The sequence below is a fragment of the Bos javanicus genome, chromosome 7 (assembly GCF_032452875.1).
Source record: "Bos javanicus breed banteng chromosome 7, ARS-OSU_banteng_1.0, whole genome shotgun sequence".
NCBI lineage: Eukaryota > Metazoa > Chordata > Mammalia > Artiodactyla > Bovidae > Bos > Bos javanicus.
This window is the reverse complement of record NC_083874.1, coordinates 82,739,297-82,757,795: the sequence shown is the minus strand read 5'-3', so window position 1 is coordinate 82,757,795 and position 18,499 is coordinate 82,739,297. Positions and strand designations below refer to the sequence as shown.

Genomic DNA, 18,499 nt, shown 5'->3' with positions numbered 1-18,499 from the left:
TGTATAGGAATGCAAGGGATTTCTGTGTGTTGATTTTATATCCTGCAACTTTACTATAATCATTGATTAGTTCTAGTAATTTTCTGGTGGAGTCTTTAGGGTTTTCTATGTAGAGGATAATGTCATCTGCAAACAGTGAGAGTTTTACTTCTTTTCCAATTTGGATTCCTTTATAAGGAACATACCTCAACATAATAAAAGCTATATATGACAAACCCACAGCAAACATTATCCTCAATGGTGAAAAATTGAAAGCATTTCCTCTAAAGTCAGGAACAAGACAAGGGTGCCCACTTTCACCATTACTATTCAACATAGTTTTGGAAGTTTTGGCCACAGCAATCAGAGCAAAAAAAGAAATAAAAGGAATCCGATTTAATTTTTAAATCTGTGAGCTTCTCTGCTTGATTCCTGGAGTAAATGATCAGCAGCCCTAATGTGTTAAAACAATTAGAATAACTAAATCAGAAAAGAGATTGCAAAACTATGACATTTAGAAATATTTTAAAATTTGTCCCAAATCTACTTCATATGGTATTTTATATGAGCAAACTATTTTATAACAGCAAAAACAACTGTGTAAATTATTTCATTCTTAGTTACAACTCTGTTTAACAAAATGTTTTTTATAAGATAGAAGCCTGATGGGTCTGTATTTTAAGGGAATTCAGATATTAATATTCTTGGGGATAATAGTTTAAAAAAAGAATGCTCTACAAAGTCCTCATTTCTAGTTTAGTAACAGACAATATCAACTTCACCTAAATTGAAAACTGCCGTGTATTTCTTCTGATTGTTTTTCATTATGAATTACCCACTTTTTGCTGCTGAGGGTGGAGGCGGGGGGAGAGGGTTTTGGGGGAATGACTGATATTTCTCAACCCAATTTCCTTTATTTGAAACACATTACCTCACACTATTTCTTGAGCATCTCTAAATTCAAATGTCTACGTAATTTTCACCTCTTAACATTAAAGTGAAAAAGAACCATGGGAAAGTACTGACATATATACATACACATAAAAAAAATATTACACAAAGCCATAACATTTTAGGGGGTGTCAGTGTGATCATAGCAAGATAACTCAGCAATGAGTAAAGATCCTGAAACACAAGTAAGTCAGAGAGTTTCCCAAATACACTCATGTCTGAGAAGGAAGGTGTGGTAGATGGAACATGTATCTAATGTCTACCTTCCAGATGCCAAGAGTGAAGGCAAACTGTAAGAATTATTTGAGGTCAGTTTAATCCCACTCCAAATTATAAATCTGAGTGAACATACATATTTATTGAATTAGTGGAATAGAGTAGATTATAAAACTCTAATTGTATAAATCAGAACAATGAGTCACATGACAGTTTTAGGACCAGTTTTAATATTTTATAGTTTGTGCCAATTTTTCTAAATAGAGAAATGCTGACCACTGGTACTTCAAAAAAGCTTTTCACTCATAGGAAAAAGCAAGCAATAACACAATGACAGATGCTCAGACTAGGTAGACAAAAATGAGAGAGATGAAAATTTTAACTATCCACTCTATAAATTAGGTGAATGGCAGAAAAAACATATGGAATCAGAAAACCACAGGCTCCCAGCTCTAGCTTTAGTACGTTGAAACATTTTAGATTATAGTATCTTTAAATATAAAATGAGGGGGTTGGACTGGATCTTCAAGGTTCTCTACAACTTATATATTTCATGGGAAAATTTTCATAATGGTATGGTTTATAAAATCTAGGATTTGAATGTCAAAAATGGTAACCTGGGAAATTTTAACGGCTCTGGACTATTTATTGCTGTCAACTAGTTCTGTTTTCCAAAAACCAAAATTTTTTCTTTTGGTCTGGCTACAGAAATAATTACATGTTATATGTAGATAATGTGGAAAATAACAGACAAACTGAAGTAAGAAAAAGAATGACCTAAAATCACTACCCAAAGATAATGTGACCTATTAATATAGATAGTGTGCTCAGCCGTGTCCAACTCTTTGTGACCCCATGGACTAGCCCGCCAGGCTCCTCTGTCCATTGGATTCTCCAGGCAAGAATACTGGAGCAGGTAGCCATTCTCTTCTCCAGAGGATCTTTCCTGACCCAGGGATCAAACTTGGGTCTCCTGCATTGCAGGCAGATTCTTTATCATCTGAGCCACCAGGGAAGCCTTGGTTAACATATACATTTCCTTACCTATTGTTATATTAATTAATTTATTGAATCCAGTGGTTTTCAAATTTTTTATGCGCAAAATCTTTTATTTTTGTAAAGAAAATCTCACATGTAACCTTAAAATGTACAAGAAATAAAAGTTAAAATAGTCTGAAATGCTAATGATGGGTCAGGGTTTTTCTGAGGTGATTATCAACATACTCCTATGGAGTCTTATATTTTAAAAAGTACCATTTTAAAAATATTGACTTAATTTCTTAATGTTGGACATTTATGCTGGTTGCTAGGTGTGTGTTTGTTTTTGCTGTTATAAATAACATTCAGGTCTTTGTACACAGTAATGGTTGTTTTCTTAGGATAATTTCTGAAGGCTCAATTTCTAGATCAGATGATCTTCATTCATTGTCATACCAACCAGTTCTAAAGATTACCTGGTTCGAAACCAGTTAACACCAGCAGGGGTTACCTATTTCCTATTCTGTTTTTAACAGTAACTAACCCATCTGTTACTGGGCTTCCGTGCTGGCTCAGACAGTAAAGAATCAGCCTGCAATGCAGGAGACCTGGGTTTGATCCCTGGGTTGGGAAGATCCCCTGGAGGAGGGCATAGCAACCCACTCCAGTATTCTTGTTTGGACAATCTTCATGGACAGAGGAACCTGGAGGTCTGCAATCCACAGGATCACAAAGAGTTGGACACGACTGAGTGACTAAGCACAGCACAATCCATCTGTAAAATTGGAATCAGATTCTATTTCTGACATATTTCATCATCTTCCCTTTCTCTTTTTCATGACTCCAAACAAGTTTCTATTAAGGTTAAATAAATGCTATCTTTGAAGCACCAATAATTCGTTTCTGGTAAATGATACTAGATACCTACTGGATTGGTCTTTTGCTTTCTTCGGACAAAGATCTGTCAAGCAGTCAGCTTCTACATAGGAATGACCAGCCAAAGGATATACTCCCCTTTGGAGGGGAATATCTTTGTTACTTGGTGCCCAAGGATACAACATGCCATACTTTAAGTCTTATTTATTGTATCTGAGCTTTGGTTAAAATCTATTCAAAGCAAACTCAGACCTCAGTATCGAGCAGATTTTCAAATAGGAAGAGAACCTGGAGATTATCTAATCTATAGTCTTCATTTTATAGATGATGACACCAAGGCCCACAGGGGCTTCTTCGTGTGCAAATAATGACACAGTGACAAATATGTCACAAATGATACAATGTGGCTGTCCCCAATAAGTTGATAGCCTAGCCAGAATACCAACAAACAAAGCAACAACAACTACACTGTGTGATGAATGCTATGGGAGAATAAGGCAGCACAGGTGCCTCAGAAGTATAGGTTGGGTGCCTTTTCTGAAGAAGGCAACAGTTTTACTGCACATTGAAGGAAATTAATGGGCTGGTGAGATAAAGAAATGGCAAGGGAGTAAGACCTCCCAAGACAGGGTAAGCATAAAACTTAGGAAGAACTGGGCATCATTCAGCACTCTGAAGAATAAACCTTAAAAAGTAGCTGGAGAGGAGGCCACCAGGGAGTTAAAATTTGCATGCACACAAGTTATATAAATGGGTGAAATTTCATGGGTGAGGTCTGTGATAAATTAGAGTGAATTTCCTCTCTAACAAGAAAATGTCAGTACAGCCCACTGTCATCATGTGAGGGGATAATCTTATAATTTGAAGAGAAGCCAAAGATCTCTTAATTTTTAAACCAGTGTTGGTACCAAATTTTAAAGAAAACATGGTACAAACAAGACCAAACATATATGTGAGTTGAATTTTGTTAATAGCCTGCCAGTTTACTACCTCAGGGCTCAAGAGCTAGGCCAGGGGCAGCTCATGAAAGGCTCTGTGTACTAAGCTAAGGGGTTTGGACTTTATCCTGAAAACTGTAGGGACTCATTAAAAGACTTGAAGTGATTAACATCTTAGAAGGGTCACTCTGGCAGCTGTGTGAAGTCTGGAAGGTTGCTATGTAACAAGGGCTTAAACCAAGGCAGTGACAGGGACACGGAAAGGAGGAGACAGATTTGAAAGATGTTAAACAAGGAAAATGGTTTAGTAAATTACAGTTGAAATCTGAACCTGGGTCTTCTACCTCTTGCTTGATATAATCATACCAGCATTTTAGGATACCTTTTTGAGTGGAATCTTATTTAGTTTGCAATTAATAAGGTACAGGGGAGATTCTCTACAAACATTACCTTGAAACGCCAGAACTTTCTCCTGTAGATACTATTAGTATAGTGTAGGCAAACACTGCAGCACTAAGATAAACTGCAGGATACACAGAGAAATTGTGAGGAGACAAACGGTGGGCAAGACACATGAATAAAGCCCGGCTAAGACATTTCACTGGCTAACAGTCCATGCCAGTTTACAATTAAATAATGGATGACGATATTATTAACTATTTGGTCAAGGAAAAGAAAGGACTATCTTATTCTATTTCTGCACCCAAAACTCTATGTCTAAAAATTACTCAATTTATGAATTTCTGGATCATTGGCATAGTGGTTAATCCTTGCATACGAAGTGCAAGTGAAGACTGAAGCTTTAATTTGGTTGGTATATTTTTTAGTTCAATGAATAACGCAGCCAGACAACACAAGCTAGTCAAATGGAAAGTGAAGTCATTAGGTGGGGTGAAGTGATGTCAAATCTCTGAGTGTTTTCTCTCTTAACCTCCTGGATGGGAACTGGACTCCGTTTGTGTGACTGACACAAGATGAACTTGTAAAAGAACATTTGTTAAATAGCTCTGTAAATAATAAAATCTATCCCTACTACCTGCTTGAGAAAAAGCTGAAAATGCTATACTTTTCTTTATTAAACAGATATTAATTTGTTTGCAAAACTGCTGACTCATTTGATATTTGCTAAAGTTTCTATATTATACAATTACATTGGTAGTGAGAGAAAATAAACTTCCAAATTGTAATGTCTGAAGTGATGTTATATATTTGTGAGTTTGTAATAATGTAGCTAAACAGTGGTTTCTTCTGATGTTCTACTCTGTTGGCCAGGGTGTTAGTGTTCACGTCACAGAAATGGGATTGTACTTTCAACTGATGCTGTCTTATGACTATTTTTTAAACAGTAGTGTGAAGGTACTAAGAATATGCTACGTGGACTAGTCTCTGTATTCTATTGGTTGGTACAGGTTAAGTTATACCATAGGAGCAAATAGCTCAATAAATCCGTGGCTTGAAAAAACAAAGCTTCAAATTCTCATTAGTGCCATATATTCATCGGGAGTAGCCAGGGGGCTTCACTCTGTACTGTCCTCATTATAGGACACTGGATGGCAGGGCAGCTACCAACAGTGCCAGTCACCATGGCAGAAGGAAAGAAAGTTCTCTGGCTCGGAAATTACACATGACACTTTTAAGCAAATCTTGCTAGTGAGAACTAGAATCATAGCCTCACTCAGTTATAGCCATGAAGTTCAATTTTACCATGTGCCCAGATGACAGAGAGCTGGAAATACTTAGTGAACATAGCTAATGACTATCACAGTTGCCCAAATAATTGGCCTATTATGGTTTCATGTATCTTTGTTTTCCCTACCTGGCTGGACTGCGAAGTTAGAACCTATGACTTTAAAGGCTCCCAACAAATTCTTTTGATCCAGTACATGAAGAGGACAGCTTGATTAAAGTGTGATTTCAATAAAGTAATTATGTCCTTTTGGAACTTTTCTCCTAATACTGTATTTTAAAGTTTAGTTTTGATACAATACTAAAGTTGCCAGAAATAGATAACAAAATTGTTCAGATAAACTGACAGCCCAGAAAGTAATCATCTGGCTACTAAATCCAGATATAATCATAAACTAGATAATCAAAACTGGACTGAATTCATTTTTCCACAGATGTTACAATCTATTAAAGAATTAATCCTGGAGCTCTGACACTACAATATCGTCTCTCTTTACCTTCACTGCATTTGCTATTTAAAGCTTCACATTAGGAAACATTCAGGCATTGTTGAAGAGAAACACTCACCCAAACTGAGTGTTCTCACTTTAAGATGACAGCCATAAATCCCAAATGTTTAGGACTCTCAAATCTTTATCTCCAGACCTCACTTCTTCCAGGAACTCTAGAATCATATATCTTGATATCTCTGCTTTGATGTCTTCTAAGTATTTTAAACATAAACTAGCCAAAACAGAACTTCATTTTTCTGCTCCACAAATCTACTGTTTTCTTAGTCTTTCTTGGGTCTGAAAACAGCACCACTCACCTAGTTTCTCAAGCTAAAAACATAGGGATCTTCCTGATTCACTTCTGCCCCTTATTCTTCTAAGTCAAACCTAGAAGCAAGTCCTGGCAACTTTACTGCTAAAACATACCCATGGTCTAAGAACACCTTGCTCTTGCTCCCGGATAGCCCAAGCCATGATTGACTTTTGCCTGGACTACTGTAAAACCTCCTAACCAATCTGTTTTCACTAACCCCCACCTCTACATCCAGTTTCCACATAGTGGTCATAACAGTCTTTAAAACAAACATCAAACCATGACCTTTCCCTCCTTAAAATCTGCCATTTTACTCTGAATAAAACAGAAAGAATATCCACCTCAAAGCCCTGAATGACCTGACTGAATCCATTTCACTGACCACACGGTTAGAGTACACCTCACTCCATCGCTTTCCCACTGCCCGGACCCGCTTTCTATTCCTTCAGCATGCCAGGTTTGGCTCACCTTCAGGCCTTTGCATTACTTATTTTCTCCCAGTCTTTGCAGGGATGTCTGATTATCTTTTGATTATTATCTGATGTATCCTGGTTTCTTTTTTGCTTATTTCACACCAGTAGAATGTAACGTTAGCTGTTTTGTGCTGTGCCTTGTATCCTTTTTGACTAGATCGGCACCTGGCTCATGCTAGGTAGTGAGCAAATAGGTATGGAAAGGTATTTATGATTTGAGTATGTACAAAGTACATGGTATCAGCCAGCAAGATAAAAACATTATATCACGTAACACTTCTAAGTTAATCTTTGGCCACTTTACAATTACTCTGGAATTCCAATGACAAAAATTATTAGATTATAAATTATCAAACATAATAATATATAAACTAAATGTTTTCATAGTATCATTTTATCAAAAGTAATTAACTTGGAAAACCATTTGCATTCAAACCTAGACAGACACTAGAAGGAGAAAATAAAATGAACAAGAACAGAGTAGCAGTAGTAATTTATATTGAGCATTTACCACATGCCTAGTACATTATATCCATCACTTTATTTATTTTAATGAGTTGTGTATTACTAACCCCATTTTAGAAATTAGAATATTGAGGCTCAGAGTGATAAAGTATCTTGCCCAAAATCAAATAGCAACTATCAGAGTTAGGATATTAATCTATCTGGAACTCTTTACTCTATGGCATGACCTTAGAAGGCAGTTATGTCGTGAGTCCTGACTGAGAAGCAGCAGCTGCTACCGTCATAAAATCAGTGCTCTTTCTCTCTCTCAAAGAGCTGATGGCTGGTAGGCCTTTTAATAGAGAGAGAATCATAGTCAGGTGTGGTGTCTTCAGGTAACCATCATATTTTATTATACTCATTAACTTTATATTGTATTAAATTTTACATTTATGTTCAAGTGAAACTGGTTCTCCATCTAAGAATGTGTAACTTCATTTTTAATAGGCTTATTTAATAAGCAAAGTGATTTAAAAGATAATTAACTTATAGTGAAAGAGCTACCAAGAAGTGGCAAAAGTCAATGAGGTAGGTGGTGAAACTCAGATACAACGTAAATCCAAATGGTGGCCCATGCACGACTAAACTTTAGAAAATTCAGGATCATAGTACTTATCTTTTTAAGTAGCTTTTCCAAATAAATAATGGCATTGCAGGAGTGAATAGCAAGGGAACATCCCACATTAATAAGTGTGGTGTCCCATTATTCTCTGTATGAATTGCACCACATTTGAAATATAAGAGGACTCTGGGAACACGACTTAATGGAACAGTGGCAAATTATACACATTCAGTGAAAGGCAATCCCAACCAAGAGACTGCTCATGTAAAACCATATTATTTTGGGGGAATGAAAATAAACTTTGGCTCTTCTAGTGTGCAGAGGAGAAAACTCAGAGGATGTAATGGTCTCCAAATTAAATGGAGTGATATCTTAGTTGGGGTTGGGTTTTAATGGTAGGTCTTAATGTGAAAACCAAATTATCCTGAAAAATCCTTCATAAAATATTATACTCCAGCATGGTATACCAATTTTAATTAACCCAGCACCATAGGGTATTCCTCCTATTTTGATAAATGTTTTTTTTTTGTGTGTGAAGCAGTTACCTTCTGTCTAGTAGTCAGTTTTATGAAAAAGATTTATCTTTAGGTGTGCTGCTCATATTATGGAAGGATAATGAGAAATCAGGGGATAAGAAGATATGTTTCCCACTTGACATCCACTTCTGGGCCTGATTGAGTAGAATGCCCAGAATTATTTAAATTGTGCTTTTTCCTGTCTCTTTCTTCCTCCACTTTTTATGGTGGGAGACAGGGATTGAGAGTATATGTTGAATGTGCATCAGTTATTTGCACTTAGAAGACAATTCCACTCTATATGAGTGACTTTAATGTAGACTATTTATCTGATATGAAACAGAAGGCAGAAAGTGAAAAGTGAAAGTCGCTCATTCATGTCCAACTCTTTGTGACCCCATGGCCTATACAGTCCATGGAATTTTCCAGGCTGCAATGCAGGAGACCTAGCTTCAATCCCTGGGTTGGGAAGATCCCCTGCAGAAGGAAAAGGCTACCTGGCCTGGAGAATTCCATGGAATGTACAGTCCCTAGGGTTGCAAAGAGTAGGACACAACTGAGCAACAGAAGGCAGAACTAGGGCTAATAGGTGGACGTGAGCATGTGAATAAACTTTCATTTAAAGCAGTAGGACTTCTGACACACAAATTATTGATATTTATGTAAAGAGTACATGGCCATATGTTTTGTGTTAGATAACATAAATTCAATTCTAATACTAACACAATAATTATCCAAAACAAGTGGGCCAAATAAAAAGAAAATAGTAGGAAGAAAAGAATTATCATCTGCTACTTTATCCACATTAGTGTTCCCTTCATTGCTTGAAATCCAATGGGAGTGTGATAAATAAATAAACTTAAGAATCTTAGACTAAACCAGTGATCTATGATATCTCCAAAATTCAGACTGAATGAGTCACTGGATTGGGTGTCTTATCATTATAAATTATTTGAAATAACAGAATTATAATACTTATATAACATTTAAATAAAAGTTCAAAGGACAGTAGAAAATTAAGTAAAAGAATATAAATTCCAAAAGAAACAAGATTTTTTAAAAAGTGAAAAATTAGGAAAAAAAGGAACAAGATTTTTTCTACGTTTCAGGTGGCTTTAATAAAAAGAAAATTAGGTTCACTGAAAAGACAAGGTACAATAGTATCACTGAAACATAATCCTGGAACATGTCAGTCAGCAGTTGATTACAAAGGCTAAATAAAATCCCTTCTGTTTTCCTATTTGTAGCGTGTGTACATCGTATTTTAAAAGCTGTTACGTAGACATTCAGAGAAGGCAATGGCACCCCACTCCGGTACTCTTGCCTGGAAAATCCCATGGATGGAGAAGCCTGGTAGGCAGCAGTCCATGAGATTGCTAAGAGTCGGACACGACTGAGCAACTTCACTTTGACTTTTCACTTTCATGCATTGGAGGAGGAAATGGCCACCCACTCCAGTGTTCTTGCCTGGAGAATCCCAGGGACGGGAGAGCCTGGTGGGCTGCCGTCTATGGGGTCGTACAGAGTTGGACACGACTGAAGTGACTTAGCAGCAGCAGCAGCAGCATGTAGACATTATCTTTTTAAGTATATGGCTTAGGTGCCAGCTCCTTGAGAAAAAGGAATAATATGGTGCCTGGTTCTCAGTAAGCGTGGGCCTGAATTCTGAGATTATATATATATATATATATATATATATATATACACATACATACACACACATAATATATTAGTGAACACCACTGACCTGATAACCTTAAGATTAAAATTAGATGATTTTTTTTAAATGACAGCAAATTTAAATCTTGAAAAATAATAATTAATAACAGATCTCCCAAGGAAGATTTGGCAGATATTCACAAGACTCTAGATAACCAGAAAAATAAACTTTAAAACTTTACATATCATCATACTGAGACTCGTTCCCCTCCCATTTTTTTCTTCCCTTATTATTCCCTCTCCTTCTTCTTCTTATGTTTGTCTTCTTCCAAAAATCTTTCCTTTTGTTTTTTAAAACTTTCTTTTCTAAACTTTCAAAAATATAAGTTATAGGACTCTGAAAAGAATAGAAATTTGTGATGAGTTCAAGATTTCTCTTTTTTGACTAAGACTTCAGCTCCACAAAAGCAGGGACTTTGTTCTGTTCACTATTGAATCACTTAAGACAGTGCCTGGCAAATATTAGGCCTTCAAATATTTGCTGAATAATTCTTAGTTAGAAAAACTGTCTCCTCCAAACAGTCTTGTTTTAAATATGGGACTTCCTGCTGGTTCACTACCTGAAATTATCATTGTTTATAAAAGTCTAACAGAAAATGGTGGAAGATATTTCTATACTGTATATACTAGAGAGTACGTGCAGAGAGTTAAAAGAAAAGTGATACGAATATGGAATTCACAGAGAACAGCATATTAGAGAGAGGGGATAAAAATGATTATAAATTGTGCAAAACAGTTAACATGTACTGAGTGCTAATATTTGTGACAGGCACAGTGCTAAGAATTCTACATCCAATATCTCAATACCTCAAAATCAAGATCGGTACTATTATTTCCCCCGCCTTTTTTTTTTTACTGATAAGGAAACCAAAGTGTATAAAGGTTGAGTGGGATATTCACAATCTGACAGGTAGTAAGTTGTGAAGCTATAACACAGACCCAGGCAGTTGGACTTCAGAATCCATACTCTAAATCACTATAATATGGTGTTTCACTACATATAAAGTAAATTAAGATAATTGTGTCTGGTTAAGTTCTGTGCTTTTTAGAGAGAAAAACTAAGGCAAAGAAATGTTGAATAATTTCATCAAGATCATAGTTTCTACTTGACTTGGTGTCATTAACAAAAGCATAACAATATATTCTCTTACTTCCTATATTAAATAAGCAATCAACAGCCCTCCCTGGCTACTTCTCTTCTTGTCTGTTTATTTTCAGAGGAAACCTCCTTCAAAGTTTTTCCCATATTCTGCATATCTAATTCTTACCTCATGCTACTCTAGTTAGTCATCTGTCTCAAAACACCCCTGAGGGCCTAGCAGTGTCTCTGTCATTATTGATTTCTCAGCAGCATTTGAGAGTTGACCTTTCTTTTTGAAACATATTTTTTAGCTTTTATTAAATCATAATCACCTCATTTTCCTCCTATGTGATAGTCTTTCTTCCTCAGACCTTGTTCTCTCATAGGTGATGTGTGTGGAACCTAATCTCCACTCTTGAAACAAACATTCTCGTGTTCAATCCTGGGTATCCTTTATTCACAATTTTCTCTGTTCCCATGGCTTTAAATACTAGTTACAGTCAGTCTTCATTATTCATGAGTTCTGTATTTCTAAATTCACCTACTTGCTAAAATTTATTTCCAACCTTCAAATCAATAATTAAGTGTTTTCTCAGTCATTAGCAGACGTGCATATGAACAGAGCAGTGAAAAATTTGAGTCCCTGAAGTGCATGTACCCGGCTGAGGTGCAATGAGGTTAGCATCTTCCAGTTTTACTTCTCATACTTGTAAATAATTGTCCTTTTTGCAGTGTATTTAGTGCCTTTTATTTTTTGCATTTTTTATGCTTTTTATTGATGATTTTGCTTTTCAAAGTGGCTCTCAAATATAGAACTGACTTGCTACCTAATATTTACAATCACAAGAAGGCTATGATGGTCCTTGTAGGAAAAAATGTGTTTGCTAACTTTCATTCAAGCATGAGTTACAATCCTGTTGGCCCTGAGTTCAATGTTAATGAATCAACAATATGTATCAAATATGGTGTCTTTAAACAGAAACATATTTAAAACCCGATTAAGTATCGACTGGTTGATAAAAAATGTTATGACCAGAGGCTCCAGGAATCTAACCCCATGTTTCTCCTTGAGCCAATGATACAGTCTTTGTTAATTCCATGTTCCCAGAAACTTGACAGAACATAACTACTATGAATGAGAACTGACTGTATATGCCTATGTTCCCCAAATCTTTGTTAAACAAATGAGTGAATCACACAATTAGTTCAAGAGGTAGGGCAAGGTCATTCAGAGCATGGTAATGAGTTTCAATTTTCCAGAGTGAAGCCATTGGAATAGTTTAGGCAAAGTATAGGAAGCAGGGAGAGATGGGGAAAAGTATAAAGATAAAATTTCTGTTTTCTGAAGTTCACTATGTGGAGAATGAATTAGAAGATGGAGAAGTGAAATGGGGAGACCAAGAATGAGCAATTGCAGTATTTAGGTGAACTATGATTGTGGTTTACCCTAGCTTAGTGGCAGTAGAAGCAAGCAACAAGAGACATTTTAAATGCAGAATGTATGAGATGAGCGGCTAGACTGGATGTGGGTGTGAGGAAGAGGGAGGAGTTCAGGATGATACTTAATTTCGGCTGTCATTACTGTGTACACGGTAGAAACATTTACCAAGAATAGGAAGACTCAACCACGTGAAATCTACTTTAATATCTCTTGTATCTCATTAGAGATCTGTTTATTACTTCATTTACTTGATGATTATAGAGTACCTACTACGCACCAGGTATCATGCTAGTTGTAGAGTTTTTTGGTAACGGATGATTTGCATTAAATCCCCAACTTTGGGGATTTTTGAACTCTACATGTAATATATTTTCTCATTTGCGGTCATTTATTTGTACGTCCATCCTGGGTTAACTGGAAAAAAGGTAATAATTTTTACTTTGTGTTATTTGTATTCAATTTAGTTAGGCATTCCAAATGTACCTGAACCTCTTATGTCACATGGCTTCATTATCATGCTGGATTGTAATTACTTACTGATCCATTTCTTCAACTATATCCTATCCTCTCACAGGGGGAGTACCTGGTCTGTCTTATTTGGTGCTATAGCCCCAGCACCAGGCATAGCACTCAGCACGTAGGGGTTCTCCATTACTATACTAAGGGCGAGATAAGATACAGAGGACTGTAGCCATAACTAATGATAATCTATAATGACAAATTTTCTTTCCTAGGCTGGGTTTTTTTCCTCCTTTAGAAATTACTCATGCATGTTCCCAACAGTTTATATGAAGACTCCAAAAGCATACTTTAGACTGAAAGACAATGTTATTATTCAGTAAGAACATGGAGAATTTCATTTGTCTTACTCCCACATATAGCAGTTAAGAACAAATGAAATATTTTCTTTAATAGTTTCTGTGCTTTATATGTGCCATTTATTGCTTAACCAAAAAGAAACCACAATAAATAAAGAAGTATTATTTTCATGGTTTCTGGATATATAAGTCTGTTTGCCTTTATATCATTATCTCATAACTTCATTAGTTTGCCAAATTCATTTGTGAATACAATTCCTATTTTATCCCCTATAGTCTGGAAATTCCTACAAAACTTATGTATTTTTGGCCCTAGGCAAAACACTTTATAAAATCAAGACTACATCCATAACAGATTGTGGCAGTGAAAAAGTTGATTTTTCTCTGTAGTCCATAAGTAGAATATATCTCCAAGTGAGAAAAATCCCATAATTTCAAACTGAAATGAAAATATATGTCCGAAAGAAATATTTCTCTGGGATTAAGGTTAACAAGAACACCAGCTACATCAAGGAAGGCTTTCAGAGGCTATATAGTTACATACTCCAGAATGACAGCATTTTTCAAAATGTGATTTAGACATAGTTTACTGATTAAAATACTTTCCTATATGCTAAAAATTAAAAACTGAATTAAAAAAGAAGTAAAATAATATAAAATTAACGTAGTGTATGTCTATATACTTGAGTGTATAAATATGCCAGCCTGACAAAAGAAAGTTTTCCAGTTTTGGGAAGTCAATGCCCACGGCCACCAAGTTTTGTTTATCCAGCCTTTGTGGTAGGCTGATTTCTAAAGTAAGACAGATGACTTACTTTTATAAAGACAATGTTTAACAAATAGCTTTCAATAGCTGATGAGGCTTCCCAGTTCTTCCCTAGTAAAAGGATAGCAACCTCAAGTGTTACTCAATCCATCCCTTTCTTTTTTTTTAATCATGCTCATACCTACAATCATTATTTTTTCTTCAGATAATTTTTCTTGGCCCACTGTGATATCCTAGCTTCACTGCCAATTTGAAAACATTCCCTCCTTCAAATGCATGGTTTCCAGAAAAAATTGCCTAAAGTGCAGTTCATTTTGTGATCCTTTAGCTCAAAATGTTTAGCAAGTCATTGTTGCATTCATAAAAGAAATTCAAGTAAATCAGCTTAGCACTGGAGTCCCAAATTCTGTCGACGTTGCTAGTTTAATCTACATTCTATGCATCTCATAATATGGTCACTGGTCCCCAATCTTCCAGACTCTTTCTCCACACATTTAAACATTCTGTTCCTGATAGAGAGGAACCCGCTTACCAAAACTGAACAAAATCATGAAATAATGCTTATGAATAGTTATATACGTTTAATTTATTTAGATTTTTTGTTTATTCATTTCTTATACCTTGTTCTCATATTTGATGTTTTTACTGTTTGCCAAGATCTCAATTACTTGTGAGTTTCTCTTTTCTTATTTTGACATGGGTAGTTTATACTTTCACACAAGCTTAGAACATGAAACAGTCTTCAATTCTATTTTGATAAAACATTTTATTTAGTTTCTTTGTGTTTTAATACAAAAGAAATATCTATTTAACATCTAGTTACATATCACAGTAGATGATTTAAGTTATATAATTTCAGTTAAAACTTAAATTTTGAATATAGTATGCCAAATAAGAAAAAATAAATATATCTCTATTTCTTTCAATATTAAAGTATAAATTATGAACAAGGAGTCATTTCCTTTGATTAATAACCCCTTTGACCAGGTATAATGAATATTTACACTTTATTCTGTGTTGATAGAGTACTTAAAATGCCTGAAACAATAACTACTGTCAAGCTAAATTTAGAAAAATTTTATGGGAGAAAGTCTTTCAAGTGATAGAAACGTAATATATATGAAATATGTGATAAAGTCCCTCTACCTAAAACACAGGATTATAACAGCTCCCTATTAAAATTTTTTTAAAAACAGAAATCCAAGTCTGTCACTAATTTGAAATCTAAATGCATGTAATAGCCTGAGGGAATTGTAGTAAGGGTTGTTTCCAGAATGAGTTATAAACATGGAAATACTTTATTTAAACATCTATGTAATCTCCATTGAAACATATTATTTTGAAATTATGTTAAAAAAGAACTTAAAATACATGTTATAAGACTAAGCTTCTCACATATTTAATAATCATGCTGTAAAAGGCCACAACACTGTGGTTGATACTGTATATATTTTTTAAATATTAATATTTTGTCCTTTCTGTATAGTTAAAAAATGGCCATTTGGGCAACCTTTATCTTAAAGTGTAATTGCTGATTTTATTGGCAAACCTATAATAATGCATATGATCAATCTTTACTTAATTATTTTGAGTTGCAAACACAATTAATAAATCATCTTTGAAATGTACTGACCATAATCAGTATATTCTGGAACAAGTCCAGGGGGCCATTAATCAAATCGCGCAGCAAGGAAAGTGAAAACCGCGGTCTGAACAGTTAGGTAAACACTCTGTGAAGCTAATAAAAACCTATCTCGTTTTAAAACCACCACTGTATTTACTTTTGCAACTAAGATAAACATTATGATAAAATTAAAGTTGTGTAAAAAATGAGGTTTGCTAATGATGACTAAAGTAAACGTATAGCAATTGCACAAACATTTAATGTCCCTAACTTGACACTGAAGAAGTTTAAAGTTCAGTTACCGAAAATCTTCAAGAATTAGATATTTGAATCTGATGAATTATATTATCCATAAAAATTAAATACACACATGCACACACAAATCAAATATACTGAAGTTTAAACTAGAAAAAAAAGCACACAATAAATTTTTAGGTATTTTCTTAAGAATCAAGGCAGAAACATGAAAACAGGTTTTTTAAAAATTAATTTATTTAATTGGAGCATAATTATTTTACATATTCTTTTTGAAAGAAAAGGCTGGTCAACCACCATATTCTAGATTGGCAGCTATAAATAAATAAATTGTTAAAATGAGTAAATTTTTGAATGAGTTAGAAATTATATATATATAAAACATAAATCCTTCTTTCTACCCTTACTCCCTCTCTCCCTTCCCCCACATTTCTTTTTTTCTTCTTTCCTCCCTTCCTCTCTTCCCTCTACTCTCTTTCTGTCTTCCCATTTGCTTCTAAAACCTGGTCTTCTACTTTGGTTATTGTCCTTTAATATTATCTTATTGACTGCTAAGTGGGCAGAAAGATTTGTTGAGTTAACATATAGAAGGTTATTGGAGATCCTCATTTCCATAAGAATTATGAGGAAAGGAAACACTAAAGGTTTAAAAACTCCATAAATACAGTTTACTTTCCAGGAACAGATTTCCAAGATTTAGCCTAAAGCCTGGGGAAAACAGTGCTTTAAAAATAACAATGCATCATATTCCTAGAGCTTACTACTTAGATAGTGCTACATACATGGGATCTCATCTAACCCTCATATCCATGTTGAAAGGCAGGCAGGAGGTATTACCAAACCACTCTTTATACTCACAGATGAAGTCCTATCTCTACTGTGTACTGCAGAAATTTTGAACAAGCAGTCGAAAGTCACTGCATCTCATATTTACTGGCCTTTTAAAATCTGATCAGATCAGTTGCTCAGTCGTGTCCGACTCTTTGCGACCCCATGAATCGCAGCACGCCAGGCCTCCCTGTCCATCACCAACTCCCAGAGTTCACTGAGACTCACGTCCATTGAGTCAGTGATGCCATCCAGCCATCTCATCCTCTGTCATCCCTTCTCCTCTTGCCCCCAATCCCTCCCAGCATCAGTCTTTTCCAATAAGTCAACTCTTCGCATGAGGTGGCCAAAGTACTGGAGTTTCAGCTTTAGCATCATTCCTTCCAAAGAAATCCCAGGGCTGATCTCCTTCAGAATGGACTAGTTGGATCTCCTTGCAGTCCAAGGGACTCTCAAGAGTCTTCTCCAACACCACAGTTCCAAAGCATCAATTCTTCGGCGCTCAGCCTTCTTCACAGTCCAACTCTCACATCCATACATGACCACAGGAAAAACCATAGCCTTGACTAGACGAACCTTTGTTGGCAAAGTAATGTCTCTGCTTTTGAATATGCTATCTAGGTTGGTCATAACTTTCCTTCCCTTTTAAAATACAGGGCCCTAATTCATTGAGTTGTTGTAAGAATTAAAGAAATTAAAGGAATTTAAGTGCTTAACACAACTTTTGGCACACAGTATTCAAACTAAATATCAGTTATTATGTATCCAGTATAATAAAGTAGCTAAAAAGTATGGTCTTTGGAATAGATGATCCTACATTCAAAATCACAGATGCAGCTTTGTCTTCAGGCAAGTTATCTAATATCTCTAGGTCCAATCTTCCATCTATAAAATGAGCATAGTTTAGTGAAACATATAAAAGGAATATAAAGGGTTTACCACAATGTCTATATCATAAGTATTCAATGAATGTTAAATATTATCATTATTATGGAGAGATGGATTTGCCTAATAACTCATATAAATACAAAAATGTCATTAATATTAATTAAAAGGCAAATGATACTCTTCGTAACATAAAAGTAACATTTTTTAATGAAGCAGTAGGGGACAAAGACCTCCACTGAAAATAAGCTGAGATTATAGATAGATAATAAACAAAAGATGAAATGCCAATAATCAGTAAATATCATAGAAAAAAGACATCTCTAAAGGTTAAGCAATGGTAAACCACTCCAATATTCTTGCCTCAAGAACCCCACGAACAGCATGAAAAGGCAAAAGGATACAACATTGGATGATGAGCCCCGCTCTCCCCCCATGTCAGTGGGTGTCCAATATGCTACTGGGGAACAGCAGAGAAATAACTCCAGAAAGAATGAAGAGGCTGGGCCAAAGCAGAAACAGCACTATGCTGTGGATATGTCAGGTGGAGAAAGTAAAGTCCAATGTGTAAGGAACAATATTGCATAGAATGTTAGGTCC

General features: G+C 35.4%; 1 protein-coding gene across 5 annotated transcripts in view; it reads right to left on the bottom strand.

Moving 5' to 3' along the window:
* Window positions 1-18,499, bottom strand: part of XRCC4 (X-ray repair cross complementing 4) — a 390,397-nt gene that overhangs the window by 175,594 nt on the left and 196,304 nt on the right. The window contains exon 8 of one of the 5 annotated variants that reach the window (XM_061424329.1): window positions 16,577-17,899. The exons of the other annotated variants lie outside the window; for them this stretch is intronic. Coding sequence (XP_061280313.1) covers window positions 17,869-17,899 — 31 coding nt within the window. The 3' untranslated portion in view covers window positions 16,577-17,868. Of the gene's footprint in view, window positions 1-16,576; window positions 17,900-18,499 lie in introns of those variants that run through there. 5 annotated transcript variants of the gene reach the window in all.